This window comes from Colletotrichum scovillei (genome assembly GCF_011075155.1).
Source record: "Colletotrichum scovillei strain TJNH1 chromosome Unknown Contig00006, whole genome shotgun sequence".
Lineage (NCBI taxonomy): Eukaryota > Fungi > Ascomycota > Sordariomycetes > Glomerellales > Glomerellaceae > Colletotrichum > Colletotrichum scovillei.
Window position 1 is genome coordinate 4,722,692 of NW_023336264.1, and position 26,739 is coordinate 4,749,430.

The 26,739-nt window shown below is 56.9% G+C and overlaps 12 protein-coding genes across 12 annotated transcripts; 6 read left to right on the top strand and 6 right to left on the bottom strand.

Annotated features, from left to right (window-relative positions):
• Positions 1-821: 821 nt before the first annotated feature.
• HER10_EVM0010545 (glycosyl hydrolase family 3 N terminal domain-containing protein) lies at positions 822-3,844 on the top strand (the record flags this gene model as incomplete). The annotated part of the gene is made up of 4 exons (XM_035480001.1): positions 822-1,541; positions 1,594-1,787; positions 1,843-1,931; positions 1,979-3,844. The coding sequence occupies exons 1-4, from the start codon at positions 1,456-1,458 to the stop codon at positions 3,842-3,844; spliced, it is 2,235 nt and encodes a 744-aa protein (XP_035333262.1). The 5' UTR covers positions 822-1,455.
• A 271-nt stretch (positions 3,845-4,115) lies between these two features.
• Positions 4,116-5,550, bottom strand: HER10_EVM0012619 (uncharacterized protein; the record flags this gene model as incomplete). The annotated part of the gene is made up of 5 exons (XM_035482012.1): positions 5,276-5,550; positions 4,840-5,228; positions 4,736-4,806; positions 4,527-4,674; positions 4,116-4,484 (listed from the first exon to the last, which is right to left on the bottom strand). The coding sequence occupies exons 1-5, from the start codon at positions 5,394-5,396 to the stop codon at positions 4,116-4,118; spliced, it is 1,098 nt and encodes a 365-aa protein (XP_035333529.1). The 5' UTR covers positions 5,397-5,550.
• A 656-nt stretch (positions 5,551-6,206) lies between these two features.
• On the bottom strand, positions 6,207-7,076 carry HER10_EVM0003851 (ribosomal protein L34; the record flags this gene model as incomplete). Its single annotated transcript, XM_035473514.1, has 2 exons — positions 6,207-6,925; positions 6,982-7,076. The coding sequence occupies 2 exons, from the start codon at positions 7,074-7,076 to the stop codon at positions 6,610-6,612; spliced, it is 411 nt and encodes a 136-aa protein (XP_035332436.1). The 3' UTR covers positions 6,207-6,609.
• A 354-nt stretch (positions 7,077-7,430) lies between these two features.
• HER10_EVM0005326 (peptidase family M48) lies at positions 7,431-9,111 on the top strand. Its single transcript, XM_035474947.1, has 2 exons — positions 7,431-8,483; positions 8,531-9,111. The coding sequence occupies exons 1-2, from the start codon at positions 7,539-7,541 to the stop codon at positions 8,948-8,950; spliced, it is 1,365 nt and encodes a 454-aa protein (XP_035332610.1). The 5' UTR covers positions 7,431-7,538; the 3' UTR covers positions 8,951-9,111.
• Positions 9,112-9,126: 15 nt separating this feature from the next.
• On the bottom strand, positions 9,127-9,753 carry HER10_EVM0004377 (uncharacterized protein). Its single transcript, XM_035474025.1, has 4 exons — positions 9,523-9,753; positions 9,457-9,469; positions 9,274-9,404; positions 9,127-9,219 (listed from the first exon to the last, which is right to left on the bottom strand). The coding sequence occupies exons 1-4, from the start codon at positions 9,556-9,558 to the stop codon at positions 9,136-9,138; spliced, it is 264 nt and encodes an 87-aa protein (XP_035332495.1). The 5' UTR covers positions 9,559-9,753; the 3' UTR covers positions 9,127-9,135.
• Positions 9,754-10,229: 476 nt separating this feature from the next.
• HER10_EVM0012236 (60S ribosomal protein L38) lies at positions 10,230-10,887 on the top strand (the record flags this gene model as incomplete). Its single annotated transcript, XM_035481634.1, has 4 exons — positions 10,230-10,259; positions 10,337-10,370; positions 10,533-10,661; positions 10,832-10,887. 4 exons carry the CDS (start codon positions 10,230-10,232, stop codon positions 10,885-10,887), a joined length of 249 nt encoding a protein of 82 aa, XP_035333484.1.
• Positions 10,888-11,422: 535 nt separating this feature from the next.
• Positions 11,423-12,211, bottom strand: HER10_EVM0001181 (uncharacterized protein; the record flags this gene model as incomplete). Its single annotated transcript, XM_035470936.1, has 1 exon — positions 11,423-12,211. The coding sequence occupies one exon, from the start codon at positions 12,209-12,211 to the stop codon at positions 11,423-11,425; it is 789 nt and encodes a 262-aa protein (XP_035332124.1).
• Positions 12,212-15,155: 2,944 nt separating this feature from the next.
• Positions 15,156-17,799, top strand: HER10_EVM0012156 (mevalonate kinase). Its single transcript, XM_035481557.1, has 2 exons — positions 15,156-16,250; positions 16,330-17,799. Exons 1-2 carry the CDS (start codon positions 16,041-16,043, stop codon positions 17,611-17,613), a joined length of 1,494 nt encoding a protein of 497 aa, XP_035333472.1. The 5' UTR covers positions 15,156-16,040; the 3' UTR covers positions 17,614-17,799.
• A 168-nt stretch (positions 17,800-17,967) lies between these two features.
• HER10_EVM0001446 (prenyltransferase alpha subunit) lies at positions 17,968-19,896 on the top strand (the record flags this gene model as incomplete). The annotated part of the gene is made up of 2 exons (XM_035482862.1): positions 17,968-18,942; positions 19,022-19,896. The coding sequence occupies exons 1-2, from the start codon at positions 18,060-18,062 to the stop codon at positions 19,894-19,896; spliced, it is 1,758 nt and encodes a 585-aa protein (XP_035332158.1). The 5' UTR covers positions 17,968-18,059.
• Positions 19,897-20,178: 282 nt separating this feature from the next.
• HER10_EVM0011494 (nuclear transport factor 2 domain-containing protein) lies at positions 20,179-20,830 on the bottom strand (the record flags this gene model as incomplete). Its single annotated transcript, XM_035480926.1, has 2 exons — positions 20,719-20,830; positions 20,179-20,645 (listed from the first exon to the last, which is right to left on the bottom strand). The coding sequence occupies exons 1-2, from the start codon at positions 20,762-20,764 to the stop codon at positions 20,179-20,181; spliced, it is 513 nt and encodes a 170-aa protein (XP_035333387.1). The 5' UTR covers positions 20,765-20,830.
• Positions 20,831-20,995: 165 nt separating this feature from the next.
• HER10_EVM0009005 (methionyl-tRNA synthetase) lies at positions 20,996-23,093 on the top strand. Its single transcript, XM_035478508.1, has 3 exons — positions 20,996-21,251; positions 21,312-22,576; positions 22,642-23,093. The coding sequence occupies exons 1-3, from the start codon at positions 21,065-21,067 to the stop codon at positions 22,948-22,950; spliced, it is 1,761 nt and encodes a 586-aa protein (XP_035333065.1). The 5' UTR covers positions 20,996-21,064; the 3' UTR covers positions 22,951-23,093.
• A 1,960-nt stretch (positions 23,094-25,053) lies between these two features.
• On the bottom strand, positions 25,054-26,614 carry HER10_EVM0012474 (pyridoxal-phosphate dependent enzyme). The gene is made up of 2 exons (XM_035481868.1): positions 26,223-26,614; positions 25,054-26,160 (listed from the first exon to the last, which is right to left on the bottom strand). Exons 1-2 carry the CDS (start codon positions 26,306-26,308, stop codon positions 25,209-25,211), a joined length of 1,038 nt encoding a protein of 345 aa, XP_035333509.1. The 5' UTR covers positions 26,309-26,614; the 3' UTR covers positions 25,054-25,208.
• Positions 26,615-26,739: the final 125 nt, after the last annotated feature.

Consider the following 26,739-nt stretch of genomic DNA (forward strand, 5'->3'; position numbering starts at 1 on the left):
TGCTGACCGCTCACAGCTCGCCAGGCATTCCCACCAAGCGCCCACCCTGCACGTAACAAGGGAGATCTTCACATCCAGTTTGCATGTCACCTTGGATCGGCCATGTCGACATTTGCGGTTATTATCGCCGTCTTGTCGACCCTTTGGGCCTCGAGCGTGGGTCTTCTTCACGGCTTAATCTTGTCATACCCACTGCTTCTCTCAACCAGAGTCAACGACTCCGAACTGTCATTGTTCCCCGGGGACTTGCGAATGCCGTCGCTTAACTCCAAGTCCCAGGTTCCCACCTACCAACTCCCGCCCGAAGCGAGGCGGTTTCGGCCGCTAATCCGGTTCAACACCGAATCCATCCTTTGTACCAAAAGACTGCAGCACAGAATCTCCAAAGGGTGGTATTTCCCCCGCCTTGCACTGACTTATCGCTGGCGCTGTCGTATCAAACCATACTTTGTCTACGCGACATGTCGATCGACCACTCTAACGCTCATATCTGACAAGCATAGGCCCGAACAATCCAGCACAGCTGCCCAAAGGGAGCATCCCACAACCTTGATACGTTGCAATATCTGCCCTTTTCTAATGCTCTTGGACCCTTCTGGTAGCTATCAGGACATCATGAGCTGTCAGGTATGGCTGCATATCCCTGCGGTCAGTAGAGCCCACGGAGCTGCCAAGCGGATCGTCTGTTGTCACTTGCCTTCTATACCACGCGGACTGTAAGGGCCCGTGATTGGAGTGTATAGTCATAATGACAAGTGAGAGCTACCGGTCCGCCAGTAGCCTGGATATCCCGTGCGTAGTATATAAGTGAATGGTGGTGCTCGCGATGTCGCGGGTCCTGTAGCTCCTGTTCGTCCGCCTGTGTTGACGTAGCTCCCTCTCGTGACCTATACCATTGGTCCGAGTCTAGCCTGTAAGAGCCTTGCGGTAACGAGACCAATCGACCGCCGCCATGGCAAACACATTCTCTGTCAAGTCCCTGGCCGTAGCCCTCCTCGCCAGTCACATCTCATCCTGCGACGCCGCCGTGATATCAGTAAGATCCGATGTGCCTGCCGGATATGTCGCCGCGCCCTACTACCCAGCGCCATACGGCGGCTGGGCCTCGGACTGGACAGACAGCTATAGGAGGGCGAAAGCTGTGGTTGATAAGATGACGTTGGCTGAAAAGACCAACATCACGTCCGGAACTGGCATCTTCATGGGTGAGTCTCGACTACGGAGTGATGTCGTGCAAGCTGTTCAACTAACGTGTATAGGGTGCGTTTCTCAATCAAAACATCATAACTCCTGCTAACATAGCCAAGCCGCTGCGTTGGAAACTCCGGCAGTGCCCTCCGTGTCGGTTTCCCCCAGCTATGCCTCGCGGACTCGGCAACCGGTCTGCGTCAAGCCGATAACGTGACGGTGTTCCCGTCCGGCATCACTACCGGTGCCACCTTTGACAAGGACCTGATGTACGCTCGCGGTGTTGCCATAGGCAAGGAGTTCCGAGGCAAAGGCGCCAACGTGTACCTTGGACCGGCCGTGGGTCCCATAGGGTATGTTCTGCCCCTGATGGTGTCGTCCAGAACAAGCTGACCATACCGCCAGTCGAAAGCCCCGTGGTGGCCGGAACTGGGAGGGCTTCGGGGCCGATCCTGCGCTGCAGGGCAAGGCTGCTGCTCTGACGATCAAGGGCGTCCAGGAGCAGGGCGTCATCGCCACGATCAAGCATCTCATCGGCAACGAGCAGGAGATGTATCGCATGTATAACCCTCTGCAGCAGGGCTACAGCTCCAACATCGGTAGGTTACCGACAGAGAGAGAAACAGTGGTTGGTCTCTTGACTAACAACGACAGACGACCGAACACTCCATGAACTCTACCTATGGCCTTTTGCAGATGGCGTACACGCAGGCGTAGGATCCGTGATGACGGCCTACAATGCGGTAAGCATTCTGTACACATCATCAAGACTTGAACTAACGGAAACCAGGTCAACGGCTCGGCATGCAGCCAGAACAGCTATCTCATCAATGGCATTCTGAAAGACGAGCTCGGCTTTCAAGGTTTCGTCATGAGCGACTGGCTTTCCCACATGTCCGGTGGTGGTTCTGCTCTCGCGGGTCTCGACTTCAACGCCCCCGGCGACCAGCAAGTTCCCCTGACGGGCTACAGCTACTGGATGTACGACCTCACCAGGGCGGTGCTGAACGGATCCGTCCCCGTGGATCGCATCAACGACATGGCCACCAGAGTACTGGCGAGCTGGTACCAGATGGGCCAGGACTCGGGCTTCCCCGCGCTCAACTTCGCCACAGGAACCCGCAACAGGGTGGGAGATCTCTACCCGGGAGCCTTCCCCTTCTCCCCCAGCGGCGTCGTCAACGAGATGGTCCAGGTGCAGGCAGACCACTACCTCGTCGCCAGGCAGGTCGCGCAGGAGGCCATCACCCTGCTCAAGAACAACGGCAGCCTCCTGCCCATCGCCACGTCGGCGCCGATCAAGGTCTTTGGCACCGATGCCATTACGAACCCGGACGGTCCCAACGCTTGTGCCGATCGATCCTGCAATAAGGGTCTGCTCGGCATCGGCTGGGGCTCGGGGACGGTCGACTACGTCTACCTCGACGATCCCATCACCGCGTTTAAGAAGAGAGCCAGCAACGTGACGTTCTACAACACCGACTCCTTCCCCTCTGTGCCGGCTCCAACAGCAGACGATGTTGCATTCGTTTTCATCACCTCGGACTCTGGGGAGAACCAGTACGTCGTCGAGGGCAACAACGGTGACCGAAGCTCGTCTGGTCTCGACGCCTGGCACAACGGCAACAAGTTGGTCCAGGACGCCGCCGCAAAGTACTCAAACGTCGTCGTCGTTATTCACTCAGTCGGACCAATCCTCGTCGACTCGTGGATCGATCTCCCCAGCGTCAAGTCCGTCCTGGTTGCCCACCTCCCCGGCCAGGAGGCAGGCGAGTCCCTCGCCAACATCGTCTTCGGCGCGGCCTCCCCCTCCGGCCACCTCCCCTACAGCATGACCAAGAAGGAATCCGACCTCCCAGACTCCGTGACCCAGCTCGTCGGCGGCTCCCTCGGCCAGCCCCAGGACACCTATTCCGAGGGCCTCTACATCGACTACCGCTACCTCAACAAGAACGGCATCAAGCCGCGCTTCGCCTTTGGCCACGGCCTGAGCTACACCGCCTTCTCCTACACCGGCGCGACCATCAGCTCCGCGACGGCGCTCACCGCGTCTCCGCCGGCCCGTCCCGCGAAGCAAGGGATCCTGACGTACACGGCGCCCATCCCCGACTGGACCGAGGGCGTCGCGCCGTCCGGCTTCAACAAGATCTTCCGGTACATCTACTCCTGGTGCACCGAGTCCGAGGCCAAGGACGCCGTCGCCGCCTCCAAGACGGAGACGTATCCATACCCGGAGGGGTACAGCACCACGCAGAAACCGGGTCCACCAGCCGGCGGCGCGCAGGGCGGCAACCCGGCCCTCTTTGACGTTGTCTTTTCCGTGTCGGTGAAAGTGACCAATACAGGGACCAAGTACTCTGGTAAGGCCTCCGCGCAGGCGTACGTGCAGTTCCCTGGCGGCGGGCCCGAGACGCCGGTGATCCAGCTGCGCGACTTTGTCAAGACGAAGAACCTGGCGCCGGGGGAGGGCGCTACCGTGACGCTGCAGCTGACGAGGCGGGATCTGAGCGTATGGGATGTGGTCAGCCAGAACTGGGTTGTGCCGAACCCCACCGGGCGGTATAAGATTTGGATCGGGGAGGCGAGTGACAAGTTGTTCTTGGCTTGTTATACGGACACCAAGACGTGTGAGGCTGGCCTGGCTAGCCCCGTTTGATTTAGTTCCTGCGTATATCTATTCTTCTCAACTCTCCTTCAAACTCTAGTGGTATGGTTGGTTGACTGTTGTCCACCGGTAGCGAACAAGACGGTGGGCTCGAGTCTCCCGTAGAACGAGCGGCGCCAATGGGAACTGTCGTCAAATAGTCAACCTTTCGGATTTGATCTCAGCAGTTCCAGTTTAATAATATAGGGTTGTATCTCTCAATAGTAAGCCAAAAGCAGCTCCCAGACCTGTGCCTGATCCAACACAAGCGATAACCCAACTCTTAACCCAGCATCATTACCATACCATTCTTGATAGCGTCAATCTCCTTCTTCCCAAGCGGATCCTTCTTGTTGAAAGCATGCTGCTTCCGCTTCGCAGGCGTCCACGACGTGATATCCAGATCATCGCCGCCAATCTTCCTCCCCTTTTTATACGACGCCAGCGCATCCGCCCATCCCCAGGGGTCCTCGCCGTGTTCCTCGGCGTTAGGTAGCTCTTCCTCCTCGCCCTCGAGATCGTCAACGAGAGCCTTCAGCCCCGGGACGCCCTTGAGCGTGATGCCGTGCTTCTTGGCGTACGCGGCGACGTAGCTGTCGAATTTCTCCGCCGTGAAGGGGAACGGACGCTTCTTGGACTTTTTGTGGACAGTCTCGTCTTACAAGAGGTCGAAGCCGCGGAAGGCGGAGGCGACTTTCAGCATGCCGGCCATGACGCAGCCTAGGTCTTCTACTTCCGAGTCCGCGGCCAGGACGCCCTCGAACTCGAGGCGGGCGAGGGTTGCGAGGAAGAGGTTGCCGATGAGTTTTGCAGTCTCGTCGACGAACTCGCCGTCGTCGGCCCTGGGAACACGTTAGTTACTCCCATCTCGACAGGAAGAGAGTCATTGACCGTAAGACTTACATGGCAAAGTCACCACCATTCAGGTACCAAATAAACGGGCACAGCGCCTCGCAGATGACCCACTGCTCCCGCTAGTTCCCCTTGGCCTCCTCGTAGTCGAGCACGAGGTTCTGCAGCACCTGTAGTACGCCGTAGGCCATGTGATCGTTGTACGTGTACATGCGGAAGCTGTCCGGGTCGCGGACCTGGCAGTGGATCTGCTGGTTCATGAGCTTGCGGAAGCCGGCGTGCGTGATCGCGTAGGGCGCGTCCGGGTACTCGGCCGCCGGCTTGGTGCAGACGCACGTCTTGCCGCCGTCGCATTTCTGTTTGGGCTTCTTCTTCTTCTCGAGCTCGACGTAGGCGAGGTGCTGCTCGTCTTTGTCTTTGCCTTGTGCGGTGGCCTTCTTCTTGTCGGCTGCTTTGGACTTGGCCTTGCCCTTGCCCTTGGCTTGAGGCTCTTCCTCTTCGTCATCTTCTTCGTCCTCCTCTTCGTCCTCGTCATCCTCGTCGTCTTCCTCGTCATCATCATTGGTGCCAAAGGGACAACGGACTACGTACTCAAAAGCATAGGCGACCTCCTCGCAGGCCTTCTTGTAGTCCTCATCGGCGTTACGCGACGCCGAGACCGCCGACCAGCGGGTATTCTTGGCTGGCCAGCGGTTCTTACCGCGGTCGTCATCGGCAGGGGCCGATGCGGACGCAGGTGAAGAGGCCTCAGCCTCGGGAGCAGTCGTCTTGGCCTTCTTACTGGCACCGGACGCCGCTCCGGTTGAGCGTCTTTTAGGAGGCATTATGGGGTTGTCTTGGGGCACGGATGATTGTGTAAGTGAGCCTGACAGGGAATCACTATTTCACTAGGTGGGAACAAGATAGAAGAGCCAACTTCAACTACTACACTATGAAAGGGGAGCCGTTTTTAAGACCGTTGAACTTCCATGTGGGGGTGAGCCACCGATGTCACTATCGAAAGTCAAAAAGTTGCAGAGCTATGAGTTCTTTGCTTTTCCATCCGACGACGCGCGCAGAATGCGTTTGAGCTTCCCTGAGTATGACGAAATGTTGATCTGGTTCGTGGACCCCCTATCCCTGGACGCGTCGAATCAAGTGACACTGGCGGATCGAGATGACCTTTCTTTCTTTTTGTACTGTCTATGCTGTCCGGACTACAGCCAAGGCCCAAGAGCCAGCAAAAGGTCTTTCAAAGTCTGATAAGCAGGTCTGGGAAGCATTATGATATAGCCAGCTGTGCGGAAAAAGGTCCGGCTTGCTGCGGGATTACGATAGGGGCTGCCGGTATTTAATGCTGCTGGCCGTTTCTTCCTTTTAAGCCCGGCAGGGGTACGGTTGGAAAAGATGCGGGCATGACATTGTGTCTTTGAACAGATGCTAGTAATTTCAAAAGAACGTTATGTCATGGAACTTGCCAGGCCCCATTCGAGGATGACCGAACAGAATATCTTGCTACATTCACTGCTTCTCAGAGCTAACCACACCTTCGCCGTGCCCGAGAGCATGCAATTGAGGGCGTCGCCAGGAACATAATCTCTTCACTCTCGGCATAGAGAACCACTGTCTCGACCTAGACACTTGCATGAGAATGAATGTTGGATGCTTGCAACGGCAAGCGATTCCCGCAAAATCCAACGAATTCCCTGAAACCTACTGGTTGAGTTGTTGTACATTGGCTTCATATTGATACATATTGAACACTACCTCTCGCGGAGGCTCTAATGTTGGAATCTTTCTTCAATCCGGCTTAGGCCACGCCCAACCTTGGCCACGCCATCCCTGAGAACTCTGTCTGGGGTAATCGTGCCATTCTCTCCTCATCCGCAGCAATGTCGTCTGGTCATTTCCACGGTGCTCCGTAGCTCTATCCTCCCACGTTACATTCAAACGCCGAGCTTCGTGCGGCCCTTCTGGCGCCTCCGTGCCACAATCTTGCGTCCGTCCTTGGTCTTCATGCGGGAAACGAAGCCGTGTCTGCGCTTCTGGATCAGGCGGGTGTTGCGGTTCATGGTGTTGCGAGGACCGCAGCGGAGTTGCATGGCGCCCAGGGCAGGGTGCTCGGTGATGGCGCTCGTGGGGACCAAGTCGGCAATGGCACCATCGACGGTCGAGGGCGTGAACGGCGTGGCATTCGGCCGGCGGAAGGCGGATGTGAGAGGTGTGATGGACGGACGCAGCGAGGGGAGGGAGGAGAACGTCCTATGGTGCCGGTTAGCTACTATCTTCACCTCTGCTGCTAAGGGGTTGAGGCACACCTTTGTGATGTCGATTGAATGACGACGCGCACCGGCTGGGTAGCCGGGCGGGCGAGGAAAGCCCTCGCCAGGCCTGTGATGGATTGACGCATCATCTTGGCGGCAATTGTGTGGTTGTCGTCGAGCGGCGTGGAGCTCAAAGTGACACCATCGACAGCTTCGAGATTTTGCGGGAAGACTTTCCTGCAATCCAACGGCAGTTCCCGTCGCTCATGCATCAAACGGGGTTCCACCGTTCGGACGGGGCTTTCGTCTGCACGCAAGACATTGCATGAGGCGGGTGTTTCAGCCAATTAAAGTTGGGGTAAGCTGGAGTCCTCGCAGCCAATGATCGACCCTGCCGGCAGCCGCAAGCCCCGAACCGCACCAGCCCGCCCCCACTTGGTCCCATTCGCCGGCTCACTGTGGACAGCTTGCCTGAGCTAACAATACTCCGTACCCAAGCTTGCGACCAGGTCCGGAGCCTGCTTCTTTCCCATCTCCAATCCCATATATTCCATTCTTGTCCCTCCTTTGCAACCCTTCCGGACTCCGAAGAAAAGCAAAGAGAGGCCAACATGGATTTCCTTCAACGCCTCGCGCGGTTCTTGGACCGACCCCTCTTCCCGTGGAAACGCCTCATCCTCGGCTTCTCGGTCGGCCAGTTCGTCTTTGAGAGCTTCCTCTCGCTCCGCCAGTACCAGGTCCTCAAAAACACCAAGCCCCCCAAGGTTCTCGAACAGGAAGTCTCCCAGGAAGTTTTCGACAAGTCTCAAGCCTACGGTCGCGCCAAAGCGGAATTCGGTTTCATCAGCGGTCTCTGGGGTCAGATCCAGAACATTGCCTTTATCCAGTTCGATGTCCTCCCCAAGCTCTGGTCATGGTCCGGTCACCTGCTGCTGAAGTTCGCGCCGGCGCGCTTCACCGGCGAGATCTCCCAGTCCATCGTCTTCGTCCTCGCCTTCATCATGATCCAGCAGGTCCTCTCGCTGCCTAGCTCCATCTACCAGACGTTCGTCCTGGAGGAGAAGTTTGGCTTCAACAAGCAGACGCCCAAGCTCTTCGTCACCGACATGATCAAGTCTCAGCTCCTCGCCTTTGTCCTCGCGCCCCCGATCCTCGCCGGTTTCCTCTCCATTGTCAAGAAGACGGGCAACCAGTTCTTCTTCTACCTCTGGGCTTTCGCGGCTGGTCTCCAAGTCTTCATGATCACAATCTACCCGGTCGCCATCCTGCCCCTGTTCAACAAGCTGTCGCCTTTGGAAGAGGGCGAGTTGAAGAACGGCGTCGAGAGCCTTGCCAAAAGCCTGAACTTCCCCCTCCACGAGCTCTATGTGATTGACGGAAGCAAGCGCAGCGCCCACAGCAACGCCTACTTTTTCGGTCTCCCCTGGAAGAAGCACATTGTCATCTACGACACCCTCATTGAGAAGAGCGAGACGCAAGAGGTTGTTGCCGTTCTGGCCCATGAGCTTGGTCACTGGAGTCTCGGCCACACCACGCGCCTCTTTGGCATCTCTCAGGTATGTCAATAGCCAACCGGCGCAACATCATTCACTAACAGCGATAGGCCCACTTCCTGTACATCTTCGCCCTCTTCTCCGTCTTCATCAGCAACAACTCCCTGTACGCCGACTTTGGCTTCCTCACGGAGCACCCCATCATCATCGGCTTCATCCTCTTCTCCGATGCGCTCTCCCCCATGGACACCGTCGTCAAGCTGCTCATGAACATCCTGAGCCGCAAGTACGAGTTCCAGGCCGACGCCTTTGCCCAGAAGCTCGGATACTCTGCTGAGCTGGCCAGATCCCTCCTCAAGCTCCAGATCCAGAACCTCAGCTCCATGGACGCCGACTGGATGTACGCGACCTACCACTTCTCCCACCCGCACCTGTCGGAGCGCCTCAATGCGCTCAACTGGAAGTCTACGAGCAAGGTCACATCGGAGGAGCCCACCGTGGGCAAGACCTCTGGAAGAGACGAGTTGTAAAGGGGAAGTTAGCTGAATAGAGTGCTTGCGTCTTTCAAGAGCATTTTCGGGGTTCACACTCCGCAGACATTTGTATTACTACTAGGTCACCCAACGAGCGGAAAGGTGACTCGTCGGGTCAAGGAAGCGAATGGAATAAATCGTTTTACGCAGTGAAAGCAACTACAAGTTTCCGTCCCACCAGCTCATCGCCTCGGGGCTCTCATGTTGGCCAGCACGCGTGCCAATAGCTCCTCGCGCGTGTCGTTGTCCTGCGGAAACAGGTTTCGCTATGATACATGTAAGTACACAATGACGGAGACGGAGAAGAGAGCTGCAAATACCGCCGCGAGCCACCTCCTCATCTCCTCTCTGGTCCAGTCCTCGGGGTTGCCTGTGGGATCCGGCCCCGCGGGGAACATGTCGCCGCCGTAGATGGCCCAGACAGCTACTGCCGTGACCAAGCCGCCGAATGCTAGTAAACGGTCAGCAATTAGGTCTTTGTGTGCGATTGTATGTTGCTTTACCGAGTACGGCATTCTATTCAAGTATTAGCAGAGCGACTAAATGCAATCATGTTGGCAGATACGGACCCTGGATCTCATGGCATTGTCGAGTGGTGTAGGCATCTTGTGTAGATGTGGCGGTGCAGTGACAGTGTCGTCTCGTGGAACTGATGGCCAGAACCTCAGGTTTTCAACGCGGCGAACAGGAGCAGAAAGAGCACCAATTATAAGGTATGTAAAAAGCTTAGAGGACACCTTTGGTAACGTGTTATGCGACGTGTTCGTTTATAGACTGGTTTGAGTTGAAGCGTCGTCAACCCATGCGCAAGGAAAGGTACAGGCCGAGGGTCTGGTCCAGCGCCACGTCTACCCCGAGAGCTTTCGGGGGTGTGTGACGCGTGCCACAGTGACGTCCCATCTGAAATGGTGTGGCAGCTGCTGCCTGTGGCTGTGGAGGAACCTGGAAATCCGTGGGACCCGACGGGAACCCGACTCCGCTTCTCGGTGTGGTCGGTGACAGAACCCCCGACAGGTCACCTTGGACACCTCAGTTCCAGCCCGCCCCGATAAGATAAGGTCGAACCTCGCAAGATGCATCCCCTCCCCGAGTGGGCTCGACCTCGAGCACTGGATGCAAGCGTTGGCCCGTGCGTTTCGCTGCCACAGGGGTCCATCCCACAAAATCAATTTTCCATCCAAAAAAGCCCACGAAAGTCTCACGACAGCAACCACTCAATCCGACCAGACAAGACCCCCTCCGTTGTCGCCAATCCCCCCCGAAAAATACCGCCAAGATGCCTCGCGAAATCGGTGATATCAAGCAGGTATGTTGCAGCCGCTGTTGAATTGCTGTTGCACGGAATTTTGTAGAACGAAATTGACTAACAATTGCTGTTTCTAGTTCATTGAGATTGCCCGGAGAAAGGACGCTTCCTGTATGCCATGACCTGACCCATTCCTCCCTACTACCTGCCCGACGAAGCCGAATCAACGATGGTGTTCGCCAGAACGCAGGCGAATCGCGAGCTTCGAAGAGAAAAGGGAAAGGAAACTTGGAAGAAGGACCAGCAATTTTCTAACGTGTATCGCAATTATAGCCGCTCGCATCAAGAAGAGCACCAAGAACTCCCAGATCAAGTTCAAGGTCCGCTGCCAGCGCCACCTCTACACCCTCGTCCTCAAGGACTCCGACAAGGCCGAGAAGCTCAAGCAGTCCCTCCCCCCTCGTACGTTCTGAATCCCCCTTCTAGATCATCCCTCGGTACAGTTCTCCCACTCGAATTTCTCTTCTAGAGGAACGCCTCGTACGCAGTCGAGGACTAGGGAAAGGAGATACTACAGACCGGGGACAATCTACGAATCAATCAAACTGTCGCTAACCACGAATCCCCAACAGAGCTCCAGATCAAGGACGTCCCCAAGAAGAACCCCAAGGGCAAGTCCTCCGCATAAGCGAGTCCCGTAAAAACGTCTCGAAACAAAAATCGTCAAAAAAACTCTTTGAGCTTCGATGGGGATATAAAAGCATGAGTACGGATAGCCTGTCATGAGGTCAATGGAATGAAATCTTGACTCGTTTCCCCACCTGGGTTCTGTGTTTTTTTCGTGGGGCTATTGGCCGGTCGGTCTATTTGGGGGAAAAATGAGGTTTTGAAAAGCGCAGTGTTGACTCTCCCCTTCTTCGTCCCCTCTCGGAAGAGATGAACGCGGAACGGGAGAGGCAACCTGCGTCACCACATAACATGGCGTAGAGGAATATCACCTAGGCAATTTGCGAGATGAGATGGAGACTGCGTCAACGTTTGTTGCTAGTCAGACATTTCCCGCCAACGAAGAAACCATTGAACACAAAAGACTGCCACCGCCCGCGCCTCTCTTCTCTAACGGTCCTCTTGCAAATCGGACAGTGCTTGCAACACCCTAGGAGGCCATCTACCATCTAACTCCGTGTCTCTGATCTATCGACGTGGGTACCATCACAGGCACCTCAAATGAGCCGCTTGTAGTGCCAAATGTCCGTTCCCGTCACAAACTCCTGAATGCCAGCCCACTCCTTGAACCCCTCGTGTTCCGCGATCGCCTTGTGCTGTTCCACCGTCTCCCAGCCGCAGTACATGACATACTCCTCGAGGTCCTCGGCGGCCTTTTCGATCCGCCAACCGCCGCGGACGGGAAACGGCTTCGACGACTCCTCGACTACCCACTTGGCCTCGGCGTACTTCTTGACAAACTCGTCCTTCCTCTCCGACTTCACCCCGAACCGCCCGACGCTGAGCACCGGCGACGTCAGGAGGGATGGCGGCTCGTCTTGCGCCTTCTTCTTGCCCTCTCCTTTGCTCTCTTCCTCGGGTACCGGCGCTTCCGGTTGCTTGCCCTTGGACTCCGTCTCCGCTTCCGCAGCCCCCTCCTTCGTCTCTGACGGTGCTGATACAGGCTTCGCAAAGATGGGCGCGTCAATGTGAAAGAATAGCACGCTTCGTGGGCCCTCGATGTGAATGTGCGGCATCAACTTGGCCATGACGTTCTGGTTCTCTGGTGACGCGATCCACTCCCCATGCGCCTGCGGCGAATCCCACTGCGCCGCCAGGAGCACCACCGTCGGATCCTCGACCTGCTGGAGGATGGCGGTGCCGCGCTCTATCCGGGTCGGCGGCAGGCCGGGCTTCTGGCGCAGAACCCAGGTGTCCTGGACTGTCTGGCAATAGTCCATGAGCTCCTTGACCTCCTCGGTGAGGGGCTCCTTGAATTGGAGAAGGGCGAGCTCCGTCACGGCCATCGCTGCGAGCTTGTTCGATTTTGACGGCGAGGGCGAGTTTGGTATCTTCTGCAGATAGAGATATCGAGTTGAAGACGGCAATTCCGGGGTTCGCGGGGTCAGCGGGAAGCTCTTCGCGCGGGGTTCGGTGCGGGCCGGGGGATAGTACAAAGGTACTTTGGAGCTTCGAGCATAAAGATACAGGGGATGGCTTCTCTGCTCGAGATGATGTCTCGGGAAGATTCTCAGGCCTTGCCAAAGTCTTTGTGTTTTCTATTGTCAAGTCAACATCGGAGCATCCGAGATAATGGAGTACGAAGTCCACTTGGCGGGGCAGTGAGGCTGCAGGATGATACCGATGCAGGACGAGTGACGCTGACGCCCGGCGAGGAGCGGCACAGACGCGACGGTCCTAGGTTAGTGTAGGAGCCGGTAGCTTAGTGATAGGCTCAATTGTGTGACAGCCTAAAGCTGATATGCATTGTTCTTCCGTCTGAAGAGGCCAAGCAAGCTTGAACTTCCCCTCAATGCTTTGGCTCAGCTGGACGTTTACCCCGCCGTTGCAGTATTTCCCCCGTGGATTACACTTTTGCCCATTGTGTCCCAAGTCTTTGATAGCTCTACGCAAGGTTGCAAGCCGTTGCTTGGGCTAAGTCGCAATACGAAAAAGTAGGTTCCCATGGCACGTTGATGTGGCACTGCTATTAAGTTGGTATCCCGTGGCTAGTTCGGAACGTCCACCTGGATCCAAGTGCATTGAAGTTCTCGTTTCTGGATCATCTCTGGGACCCAACGATCGCAGAGTAGAGGCTGTCTAAGGGCCCGAGTGTGATAGGCTTGACAATGCTCCATGCCAAGTCATTTGAAGCGGCGTCATTCCTTGGTAGATGCTATCGCAAACGCAACATGCAGCCGTTATTGTTGAGATTGCGCGCCTGAAGCATTGGCAAGACGAGAACATCACCGGCCTCTGTTCCTGCCAAGCGTTTGCTTGTTTCTAGCTGTCGTGCTGGGCGATCGACAAGTCTCCTTAGGTGAGGAGACTGACCCGCAAATGCACTGCGCAGTCTGCGCCTCGGTGGTCAAGCTGAGAGCTCCCCGGCACGCCCGGCGGAGGGATCTAACGGCAAGGTATCGATAAGCCAACCTTCGTGTGCGCGGCATCCACTGCCTGCCGGTAAGCGTTCATGTCTGGCGGAAAACGGTGCTCCAGGCACGGCCGCCGCTGCATTTCCAAACGAGCCTCACGAGAGCTGGCATCGACACAGTTAACCTGAGCCTTTTCGTTATGATGCGGCGATGCTGCCCATTTTCCAATCCCAGACACGGAGCTGCCAAACGGTGAAGGTGTCACGAATTAGAGAGACAGGAGGGGTTTGTGTGACGGGTTGTCGTATCCATTGGCGCTTGTTCTCCCTTTCCCCTGATATTGTAATTGCTGCGATACCTCACCGCTTCGAGTCTCGGTTCTTTCTCTGTGTCATCCACGATGCAATCTCTTTCTTATTGGCTGGGTCAACGCATGTCGAGTCCGTGATCGGTGGTGTTGGTCGCATCGGACTGCCCATGTTGGTCAGAGGCTCTTGGCCGGGGTGAACTGCCTATGCGGACGCCCTTGGAGCAGATCGGTGCTACCACAGCCCCTACCACGAACGAGCAGAGGCATCAGACGAAACGACGCTCGATTGCCCTAATGGCGACACAACTGGCGATTTAGGGGTCGTCGTCCAGTGGGCGTACTAGTTTTCTGGCACGTCTGGGCTATTCTGCCGTCGTAAGCTCCCAGCCGCGCCGCAACTCAAAGCTTCTCGGCGGTGGCTTGGAGACGCCCATAGCTGTCATTTGCAAGCCTGATTTGCGTGTGGTGCTGTTGGAGACTGCTGGTAATGAGCCGCGAGGCTTGTTGCTTCACATCGCTTTTGATGGAAGACATATTGAGTACTACGTACTCCATACAGTTACGGGCAATAGAGGTACCATGCAGCCGGTCAGCATCGAATCGAAGCCTTGAACGAAGAGTCGATTCAGCTGCGGTTTGAAACCAGTGAGGTAGCAGCTCGAGAGCTCCGAGCTGTCAGCTTCGCATGCGAAACGCCAGTCTCGAGCAGCTGGGCGTTGGATGTGGCGCTGTCAAGGGCTGCTGTTCCCAACTTGGTGTGTTCAAGTCGTGTCCCCCACCATCAGGGCTGTGCAGGAGACAAGAATGTATCCTGGTGGTAAGAACTAAGAAGTGCCCATGGAAGGGAGCTTGAGGTGCCATCGACGAAGTACCCCAAGTACCACAGGTGACAGAGCTAGTGCAAGGTAAGAAGCAGGTGGCCATTGATGGCCGCCCTCCTTCCAGCGTTCCACGGATTCCACCTGCAGCAACCCCTGTCAAGGCAATCGGGTGCTTGCCGGGAAACTGCCCACCAGGCCGGGAACAAGTTCAGTCATCAGGGGATAGACGCGAGAGCGAGCCAATGGAGGAGCGCAGCCGTCATGTTGGCACGGCGAGGTGCCGCGAGAAAGCAAGGTACCAAGGATAGGCCATTCGACGGTATGTTCCCTGGCTGTGTTGTGTTGGACCCCAGGTAACATTATTGATGACAAGTAAGCGTAATGACTGCCAGGCATCATCGTCAGAAACCTAACCATCACGCGCTCCAGCAGCATAGCCCTTACTGTGGAAGGCTAGCATCATCGTGCTTCTCCCAGAGCTGCGTTTCGTCCCAAGTCCCAACAAGACCTGCATCGCGCATTTGGCCCAATGAGCCACCAGGTACCTACCTAGACCGTGGGCGTGGGCTTCCATTAGTTCCATCGAATCGGCCCTTGGAGCTTCCAAAAGATTTTCTTGTGGCTGGACAACCAACCGCTACGGGATCTGGAAACATTCCACCCCCGGACTGGGACCCCCGTTCTCCCGCATGGCATCTAAATCAAGTCTCAATTGCGATACCGTCTTTTCTCTGTCCGTCCTTCCCAAGCATGAGGGAGGCCGTAAGCCCCAGAGCGGGTGTCCAGGCATTCTAACGGAGCACGTCTGAATTAACCACACCCCAGTCTTCGTCTGTCATGATACAGTTTTCTCGCCAAGTAGTCTACCTTCCATCACGAAGAAAGTATCCCATAGGCACGCTACCTTGTCTGCCCTTACAGGCTTACCCCCTTTGGCGATCGTCTTTCCCCATGTTTCCTGTCTAATACCTAATGACGGGCCCAGCTTCCTCGTTCCGTGACCCATCGACTCTCCTTGTCCACGTCGAGCTCCAGCAGCTGCGCAACCACGTTGTCCAATTTGCGGCTTGCCCATCCACCACCCCCCGGAACCTGGGAAAGCTAAATTGCCTAACTGAATCCAGCGTCCCATTCTCTCGTCCTCTAATAAAAGTCCTTGGATTGCTGTATTACCAACGACCTAGGGCCACTCCTTCTCCTGGAGTCCTGCATCCATCCTCCTGTCTCTCTTCTCACTACTCACGCGCGCCGCTGATCGTCACCCGCTTCCGCTTCCGCCTCTCTTCTCTCACGCTCTCTCCCAACAACTTTTTCTCTGCTTCACCACCCTCTCTCGCTCGCTCTGCCTCCCGCTCTGCACCACTTACGCCAGCACCCATCTACCTCGTCAAGCCTGCTATCACGACCCATCTTGCAGCTGTCGTCTCGATTCGCTCCGCTACCGCTACTACCCACCAATTGACCCCTCACAGCACCACCCATTCGGCACCCGCTAGACGACCCTACAGTTGGGCTACCTATGCGCTGCCTCTAGTACGGCTCTCGAACAAACACACGATACCGACAACCTCCTTTTGCGCCTTCGCATACATTGGATTTTGGCTATTTGCACCACCGAGCAACGCATCACATGGCTGTCTTTGCTCCAGAAACGCGAAACGGGGCTGACAGCATTGCCATCAATGGCATACCGCCCGCCGCCTATGTAAACGGCAACGGCAACCTGGCGCATCGCCTCAAAATGGAACGCAAACAGTCCTCGCCCATGATGCCGGCCTTCATGGTCTCGGCACCAGGAAAAGTCATTGTTTTTGGAGAGCACGCCGTCGTTCACGGCAAGGTACGTTTGCGCCCCAAACCCCCTTTTTTCCCTGCATCAATCTGGCCCATAATCTGACTGACCCACGTCGAACCAACAGGCCGCAATCGCCGCAGCCATCTCTTTGCGATCATACCTTCTTGTCACCTCTCTCTCCAAGTCGAGGAGAACAGTCTCGCTCCGTTTCCCAGATATCGACCTGCAACACACATGGAATATCGACGACCTGCCGTGGGCCACCTTTCAGCACCCTTCGAAGAAGAAGTCCTACTACGACCTTGTGACGGAGCTTGACCCGGACCTGGTTGCAGCCATCCAACCAAACCTCGCAGAAATATCACCGCACAAGTCTGACCAAGTACGAAAAGTGCACCAAAACTCGGCCTCGGCCTTCCTGTACATCTTCCTATCGCTTGGCCACCAGTCTTTCACAGGATGCCTCTACACTCTTCGATCAACAATTCCTATTGGCGCTGGTCTGGGCAGCAGTGCGTCGATCGCCGTCTGCCTGGCAGCGGCTCTTCTGCTGCAGCTGCGCACATTGTCAGGCCCACACCCAGATCAGCCCCCTGACGAGGCCAGGCTGCAAGTGGAGAGAATCAACCGGTGGGCGTTTGTCTGCGAGATGTGCATACATGGCAACCCTTCAGGCGTCGACAACACCGTTTCAACCCAAGGCAAGGCTGTAGTCTTCCAGCGGACGAATTACAGCAAACCCCCGGCCGTGCGACCTCTCTGGGACTTTCCCGAGCTCCCCCTCCTCCTCGTCGACACGAAGCAGGCCAAGTCGACGGCATTCGAAGTGGCCAAGGTCGGCAAGCTCAAGAAGACACATCCGGAGCTGGTTGGCAGTATCCTGGACGCCATCGACAAGGTTACGGTCGCGGCAGACACTCTGATTGGAAATGAGGCATTTGACAACGAGGAGGAAGAAAGTCTACGGAAAGTGGGAGAGCTGATGACGATCAATCACGGATTGCTCGTCTCTTTGGGGGTGTCCCACCCGCGTCTGGAGCGGATAAGAGAGCTGGTGGATCACGAAGGCATTGGGTGGACGAAGCTGACCGGCGCTGGCGGCGGCGGTTGCTCCATTACTCTGCTGAAGCCAGATGTGCCCAAGGACAAGCTTAACAGGCTGGAATCTCAACTGGAAGACGAAGGCTACGAAAAATTCGAAACAACCCTTGGCGGTGACGGCGTGGGCGTGCTCTGGCCGGCAGTCCTCAAGAACGGAATGGACGAAGACAATGAAGGGGGCATGGAAATCGACCAAGAGAGTTTCCTGAATGCCGACGGCAACGAGGGCGTCGAGAAGCTGGTGGGCGTTCACGGGGGCGTAGGCGAGCGAGAAGGCTGGAAGTTCTGGCGCGTCGAGAGCCATTGATGAGGTTGCGACAAGCTTCAATCTGCTTCTACACTACCTTTTTCTAACCGGCCGTGCCACGGTGCAAGGCAGAGAAGATTTACTGGCTACATTGGGTTATTCGCCATACGACATGATAATATGAGGAGGAGAAGGGAACAGCTGTGGGTGCGGCTTCATGTATCTATTTTTAATCGGCGCTGAGAGCTTAGAAGTCCACCTTGCGGTGCTAAAATTAATGCTTTGTTGATTGACACTGTCGTACGAGGGACGCATGCTCAATTGCAGGTGTCTTTAATCTGGTGGTACTTGGAATGTGTCTTGAGAGAAATTCGGTGTCGAAAAGTCCAGGGGCATCTTCCCGTGGTGGGGTATCGGCCGTTGGAGAGCATTTTCCACAGCCCAAAGACAGTCTGATCTCGGCTGGCCCAGCTCAACCCCGCCATAACCCAAAGCCAACCGCAGACATGCCCGCCAAATCAAAGGTCAGCTCCAAAGCCAAGGAAGCTGAGAGCAAGAGTACGTTGGCATCAGCCGTGTTCCTTATTGTCGGATCATACAGCTCCTCTCTCTGGACCCTCCTCGTCGCTCACTACCTCTGGTTCCGAGCTTTCTTCCTCCCGCATGCTGACTTAGGCTCTCCCGACGCAGGCAAGCAAACACCACCATCCACCGCCGCCGTAGCCCAAGAACCACCAAAGACGGTCAACGAGCGCTCTCTCCACCGCTTCTACCAGACGAACCCGCACGAGCGAAAGCGAGAGGAGGCCGGCGGACTCCACAGCCTGACACCCGCGGAGCGACAGGCCTGGGTCAACGCGAGCCTCGTACGTCGCGTGGCGAGCAAGGAGATTTGCCTCAACAACAAGGCGGAGCGCGAGTTCTGGAAGCAGGTCAACCGCGAGAGCCCGCCCATCCGCCGCCTCGACCGGCAAAAGACGACGCAGGCCGAAAAGGGTACAGGTACCGCCGCCGTCTACGACTGGGGCAGGGACAAGAACGGCCGCGACGTGGGCGAGTACCCCCTCGAGCAGTTCGCCGCGCGCGCCGCCAAGCAGGCCCAGCTTACCGCGCTCGAGATCCTGCACAGGCGGTTCCTTCAGCGGAGGGAGTTTGCGAGCGCCGGAGTCACGGACGCCGCCACGGGCAAGGTCGAGGAGATTACGAAAGAGGATATCCAGGAGGAGACGCAGAGACGGAGGGAGATGTCGGCCATTAGGAAGGAGCTTTACGGCGACAAGATGGGGCCGTACGCGACGGACCCGGAGTGGGACGACGTCGTGCCGATTCCCGCCGAGGAGCCCGAGGGCGCGCTCGCTACGATTGCTTATCCGGAGGACTACGCCGAGGGTAAATAATTCAAGTCTTTTCTGCCTGAAAGTTTGACTGTAAGCTGCTAGTACGTTGGGCGCTGACCCCGTGTGTCTAGTCATGAGCTACCTCCGCGCCGTCATGGTATCCGAGGAATACAGCCCGCGATGCCTCCGCCTCACGGAGCACGTCATCTCCATGAACCCGGCGCACTACACTGTCTGGCTGTACCGCTTCAAGATCGTCCGGGCTCTCGAGACCCCGCTCGCCGACGAGATCGAGTGGCTCAACGAGGTTTCGCTCGAGCACATCAAGAACTACCAGATCTGGCACCACCGGCAGCTGCTGCTGGACCACTACTACGAGGGCATCAAGGCGACGCCCGACGAGGTGAAGCGCTTCGGCCGGTCCGAGACGGAGTTCCTCACGCGCATGCTCGAGGAGGACACCAAGAACTACCACGTCTGGAGCTACAGGCAGTACTTGGTGCGCAAGCTGGGGCTGTGGAACCTACAGGAGCTGCTGTCGACGCAGAACTGGATCGAGGAGGACGTGCGCAACAACTCGGCGTGGTCGCACCGCTTCTTCCTCGTCTTCAGCGACCCGGCGCACTCTACGGAGGGTTCGCACGCGACGGAGCGCGACCCCAAGGTGCCCGCTGACGTGGTCGATCGCGAGATCCGGTACGTCGAGGAGAAGACGCTGCTGGCGCCGCAGAACCAGGCGGCGTGGAATTACCTGCGCGGCGTGCTGGTCAAGGGCGGGCGCAAGCTCGAGACGGCCGAGGCGTTTGCGGGGCAGTTTGTCAAGAATGTGGGCGTGGAGGAAGAGGAAGAGGTGCGCAGCAGCCACGCGCTGGATTTCTTGGCCGAGGTGTTGGCGGAGAAGGGGCACAAGGAGGAGGCGGCCAAGTATCTGGACCGGTTGGCGGCCAAGTGGGATCCTGTGAGGGCGGGATACTGGAAGTACCGCAAGCAGCAGCTTGGGGCGTGAGTTTTGCAATGCTATCAACGTTGCTGTTTCTATGAATCGGGACACCCCTTCATCGTGCGCAGACGCCTTACGTCGAGCCTATTTCTATATATCCCATCGGGCTTCTGCTTGCTGTCCAATGTCGAATTCATTCTGTCTCCGAGTCAGTAGGCGAACAAAGAAGAGAATACAAGACAAGATTCACCTCTATCGTGTGTGGTATAGAACACGTCGTGTCGCTCGTCGTCGTCGCTCTCGCTTTTCATTCTGAACCAAAAAAGACCCATTCCATGCTTCCCCGCCTCACAGCGCGCGAAAGTTCTGGCTCATAATCAACCACCGCCTCGCGCCCCTCGGCGGATTCTTGCCAAACGTATCCCAATTCGGCACCAGCACAAACACCTCGTTGAACGTCTTTGCGGGAGCATCCCGGCCCCTGCCGTAGTGTACCCTGCCCGTGACCTGCGCCATGATGCTGCACTTTGCGCCCTTTTCGTCGCCCTTTTGAAGGTGCTCGGGGCAACCCAGGGAGAAATCGCTGTTGACGACGTGGGCGTCGAGGGACTCGACCTCGTGGTGGACGTCGGCGCCTTGCGCGTCGAGTAAGGCGACGTACTCGTCGGGACCGCCCTGGAGGACGGCGCCGTTGATGGAGATGTCGGGCGGGGAGGGGTATTTGGAGCAGCAGGTCGTGTAGAACTTTTCGAGGGTGCCGCCTTGTTTGCGGCGGTTGAGGGCTTCGTAGTAGGCGTCTGCGAAGTTTGAGGCCGCTGGGATGATTGTGTTAGTTCTATTGTGGAGGTTGAGAGTGAGTCTGATGGGAGGGGATGGAAATGGAAGTACCGTCGGCCGAGGCCCTCATTTCTGTTTCGCGAGAGGGGAGAGACATGGTTGCAGTCCTCGGTGCTTCAGTCCGAGTTGTGTTGAAGGAGGAGAATTGGGAATCGTATTGTGTACTCGGCGGTGTTGTCGCAACAATACAAGTGTTGAAAGGACTCGGGAAGAAGTTTGGCGGGGCAGAACAGGGATCGCGCGCCGATAAGAGCTCTGGGCCGTTATCGACAAACACAATCCGTACGGTGCATTTCGAGCGAGGAACATTGCAAGCTTTCGATTCATCACGCAACCTGCCCATCCCAGCTGCCGACGGCACGCTTCTTAGGCGGTACGCTCGACAACAACAGGCTCAATGAGACCAGCAAGGCTATCGACAGCTTCGGCTTTCCGCAGCCGCCGCCATGTCCCGGCGATGCGATCGCCCTGGGTGTGCCCCTCGTGCACCCACGGGCAGACATCGCGACGCCGTTTCGCGAGCTCCGACAGCAAGGGCGACAAGCCGTACTACGTGACGACGCCCATCTTTTACGTCAATGCATGTATGTGCAATTTTCCATGGGGTCATCTATCAGGCCCAAGCTGACATTTTGACTCAATAGCACCACACGTCGGCCACATGTACTCGATGCTCCTGGCAGACGTCCTGAAGCGATGGCAGGTTCTCAAGGGCCGGACCGCGATCCTCTGCACCGGCACAGACGAGCACGGCTCCAAGGTCCAACAGGCGGCGGCGAAGCAAGGCGTGCCGGCCAAGGAATTCTGCGACACGACGGCCGAGAAATTTCGGGACTTGGCAAAGGCCATCGGCATGGCCAACGACCACTTCATCCGCACGACGGACCAGGACCACAAGGAGGCGGTGCAGCACTTTTGGCACCTTCTCAAGGAAAAGGGGTACATTTACGAATCCAAGCACGAAGGGTGGTACTGCGTCAGCGACGAGTGCTTTTACGGCAACAACGAGATTGAGCGGCGGGTCGAGCCGCAGACGGGGCGGACCATCATGGCGGCCGTGGAGTCCGGCAACGAGGTGGAGTGGATCGAGGAGAAGAACTACCACTTCCGCATGACGGCGCTCAAGGAGAGGCTGCTCGCGTTCTACGAGGCGAACCCGGACTGGATCGTGCCGAGGGCGCGGCAGAAGGAGGTGGTGGCGTGGGTGTCCAACAACCTCGAGGATCTGTCCATCTCGCGGCCGGTGCAGAGGCTGGACTGGGGCGTGCGGGTGCCGGATGACCCGACGCAGACGATCTACGTCTGGGTCGACGCGCTCATCAACTACCTCACAAAAGCCGGGTTCCCGGGTTGGCGGCCCGGCCGCGAGCACGAGGGCGGGTGGCCGGCGGACGTGCAGGTCATTGGCAAGGACATTGTGCGGTTCCACGGCGTGTACTGGCCGGCGCTGCTGATGGCGCTGGACCTGCCGCTGCCGAAGCAGCTGCTCAGCCACGCGCACTGGACGCTGGGGAAGAAGAAGATGTCCAAGTCGCTGGGCAACGTGGTGAACCCGTTCTTCGCGATCGACCGGTGGGGTCTGGACACGATGCGCTACTTTATGATGCGCGACGGCGGGATCGAGAAGGATGCGGATTATGAGAACTCGCTCGTCATCGCGAGGTATCAGAAGGATTTGCAGTCGACGGTGGGGAACCTGATGAACCGCGTGGCCAAGAGCAAGAAGTGGAAGCTTCGGGACTCGGTGGCGTGGGCGGCGGAGAAGAGCAGCGCGCCGACGAGTCACAAGGTTGAGGGCAGCGAGGCGTTGAAGGCGTTGGTTGACGGGATGGCGCCGGCCATGTCGCAGCACATGGACGAGCTGAATCCCAACGCCGCCATTCGGAGCGTTCTCCACGTTCTGTCCGAGGTATGGACAAGCCTACATGCACCGAGGCTAACTTGCATGATCCAATACTGACTCGACGTGTCTAGGCAAACAAGTACATCTCCGCCGCGGAACCGTGGAAGCTGGCCAACTCGACGGATCCCGAGGTCCAGGCCGCGAAGCACGAGGTCATCTACTACGCGTCGGAAGCCGTCCGCTCCGCCGGCATCCTCCTGCAGCCGGTTATGCCGACCAAGATGGGTATGCTGCTTGACATGATGGGCGTCGAGGCTGGCAAGCGCCGCTTTGAGGATGCGGTGTTTGGCAGGGATTTGACGTACGGCACGCCTGCGGTTGACTTGGGACGTCCCGGCGAGTTCAACAGCTTGTTCCCCCCTCAACCAGCTGAGAATTGAGTGGAAAGGTGTTTGGTTGGGAAGGTGTTTGAAACGGGGACTTTTGTCCCGTGTAAATATGTGTACTATCTCCGCTGTTGATGCCGATTGTAAGATGGTGTATAGATATTGTGTAACCACACGAAACGAAGCTCCGAGGGCCCGGATTCAGCTAGAGTGCGATTCGAGGGCTTGTTCCGGAAGATGATCCAATTGCTTCAGGGTCCGTCTAAGATGTCTCGAAAAAATCGGCTTGTGAGGGCAAGCTGTGAGGTGTGGTCGAGACAGCGTTGTTTGCGCGCTTGTGGAGCGCGAGCTACTTCAGGCGACGGAGGGAGGGAAGTTTCAACAACAGGTCACTAGTCAAGGTGCCAGAGTGGTTAATGGGCTGCCCTGCTATCAAACCTTGATTCCAGATTAGGCAGTGGCTTCGGTCGCGCAGGTTCGAATCCTGTCCTTGACGCAATCGCGTTTCTCTTTTGCTTTTTGTGCAATACTCTGTCTCTATTGTGTTTGCCGATGATCAAATTTTCTTTTCCCCAACTTTTCTCATTCAAAACTGCCGAATGGTTGTTGTGTCTGCTGTTTGGTTGTACGTGGCAGCTATGGGTGAGCTATCCAGAGTGGGGCCGGATTCTGAGCTCTCTCCCCAAGCTTTCGCATCTACAACTCCAGCGCAAAAGTATTCACTCTCCAACTCGCACGCATCAACTCGCCTCGAAAGTCTTGGGAAGTCTTGGGAACCGAGAAAAAAAGAGAACACCGTCAACGACAAGATTCGAACTTGCGCGACCGAAGCCACTGCCTCAACTGCTGGAACAGGACAAGTCCTGATGGATCCGTAGCAGGGCAGCCCATTAACCACTCTGGCACGTTGACTCTAGCTGGGGAGCTATGAGCTGTGGACTCTCCAGGCTAGAACTCCATCCTTGACCACATCGTACACTTGTCTCAGCCGCAGGTACCCTTGGACTAGGTCTTGTTTCCCCTCTTTTCGGACGCCTGCAGGAGAGAAGAGGAGCTTTGTTGTGGGCGAGACCGGCGGGGCGGCGTTTTGGCTTTTCGAAGTGGACCTGGGAGCAACTACGGAGAAGCAAGCTTGGGAACGACTTATGCAAAGTGCACAATGAGGTTGAATGAGCATACAGGCATGTACCTACCACACCCGCGCGCCACCACTCCTGTTCCCGCGAGACAGAGACGGAGATGTGGCGCGATGTGTTCTGGGGTGATAATGTGCGCTTACATGCGGAACAGCCATCGTGACGCCGAGGGTGACTCTCGTCCCCTACGAGGCAAGTCATGTGGAACGATATCATGAGTGGATGAGTGATCCGGTTAGCCAGCCCGCAAAGAAACGTACCCGTCGTCGTATCATCCAGTGATGATTCAGATTCATGGTGCAGACGGGTGGGATATAAGACTAACTGCGCGATTCCTACCATACAGGATATCCAGGAAGCCACGGCATCGGAGCCGCTCACGTTGGAAGAGGAGTACGAGAACCAGCAGTCGTGGCGCACCTCTCACGACAAACTTACCTTCATTATCTGCCAGCCTCTCGACTCGTCGTCGACGACGGTGACTACCAAGACCGTGCAGGCGGGTGAAGTTGATGCTTCGGAGCGGATGATTGGTGACATCAACTTCTTCATCTATCCTTACGACGACGACGAAGATGAAGAAGACCAGGCAGCTGCGGCAAACGAGGGCTTGTACGTCGGTGAGGTGGACGTCATGGTAGCGTCCAAGGAGCACCGCGGCAAGGGTATCGGCCACGCCGCCGTGACGACGCTGTTGACGTACGTTCACCGGAACAAGGCGCAGATCCTCGAGGAGTATGTCCAGGGAGAGGAAGGGGGCAAGGAGATGACAACCAAGAAGGCGGCGCAGCTCAAGGGCTTGATGGTCAAGATTAAGCAGGGCAATGCCGCGAGTATCGCGCTGTTTCGGCGCTTGGGGTTCCTGCAGAAGGGGGAGGTGAATTACTTTGGCGAGATTCAGATGGTTCTTGGGGACTTGGACGAGTTTGTGGCGTCTTCTGCTGGTGTGAAGGCTGTGGGTGAGCATCGTGAGGTCTCATATTCTAGATAGGGGGTGTGATGCCGAGAAATCACCCGGCAGCTGGTCTACAATCATTGTGTCTAGTCTTGTCCCTTTCCCGTGTCTTCCAAAGTCCCGTCTCGATTCCTCCAGACAAAGTGTATCCTCGGGGTATGCCCAAGCTGGTCCCTCCTTTTATGCTGCCCAGATCTCTGTTCCACGCTTAAGCGATGGTTTCATGAAGCATCGCCATATTTTGAACGGTATTCGTTCAGCATCTCCATAGTGACGTTCGAGCCGCCGCAGACAATGAGCACGATATTCTGCTTCGCCCACTCCTCATCCGACAAGCCCGCACCGAAATGCTTTCTAAGCGTACCGTTGTACGCCGTCGCAATCGTCGCGCCACAAGCAACCTCAACCACCAGCTGCGCGTCGTCAACAAAGCGCACACACGCCAGAGCCGCCTCCGCATCCGTGACCGTCACGCTCTGGAACCCGGGCGTGTCCCTCGCGACCTCCCACGCCCTCGCCGCCACGCGCACCGCACCCAGTGATCCCGCAATGGACTTGATCCCCGGCAGCGTGACGTGCTCGCCGGCGAGCACGCTGGCGTTGAGGCTGTCCGCGCCGACCGTCTCCACGGCCATCAGACGCGGTTCCTTCCCTGGCCACCGGTTCTGCGAGACGCCCTGCGCGAGACCGGCCAGTAACCCGCCGCCGCCGACGGAGCACACGATCCCGTTGACTTCAGTTTCGTTCCCAGACGACGATGATGCCAACTGCGCGACGAGCTCATCGGCAATGGTCGCCGCACCGTCCCAGACGTGCGGGTGGTCAAAGGGGGGCACGTACACGCCCGCCGGGTCGTTGGCGAGCATCACCTCGCGGAGGTGGGCATCCGCCTCGGCCCAGTTCGCGCCGATCTGGCGGACGTCGGCGCCGAGGAGGCGCAGCTTGGAGATCATGAGCGGGGAGGTGGTCATGGGCACGACGATGGTGGCCCTGCGGTTGAGGGCGATGGCCGAGGTCGCGCAGGCGAGGCCGGCGTTGCCGCCCGAGGAGCAGTAGAAGTGGGATTCTTGGTCGGCGGGCGCGTCGGCGGCGGCGCGGACCATGAGGTTGCCTACGCCGCGGGACTTGAAGGAGCCTGAGGGTTGGAGGTTTTCAAGTTTGAGGTAGATGTTGCTGGAGTGGTGTCAGTTCAGAGCTGCGAGAATGGGTCTATGCAAGACACCATGGTGACTGACCATCCTGCTGCGCGAGACAAAGTAGCTGATGCGATGCATGGTGTTTGGATCCACGGCTTCTTGGTGTCTGGACTGAGAGAACCCATTGTCGCGGGTTTGACGAAGATGGAGGCTTGGTGATGGAGGCTTTTTCTCTGGTGCTGCCTCTGTGAACCGAATAGAGTTAGCCGGTGGGATTTATTTAAAGCACAGTTTGGTAAAGTCGGAGTAGCAAGTGGGTACACACATAAGTCCCTTTTTCGATGGGCCTTCAGCTCTGAGAAAATGAAGCTCAGATCTCGACGATGTTGGTGAGATGGAAAGTGAAGGGAAAAAGTTACCGATGCCTACTCCGAGAAACTTGTTCTCTGGGATTGAGACAAAGAACGGATCTGAATCAGCGTCAAGTGCTTAGTAAATAAGCCAATTCGTACGATTCTGGTAACGTTGGAAATTACCTCAATCATGTGTTGGATTTTATGTATAAGTTGATGACTGCCGGTAAAGAAGCTTCTCGATAACTTGCCAGGGCGTAACG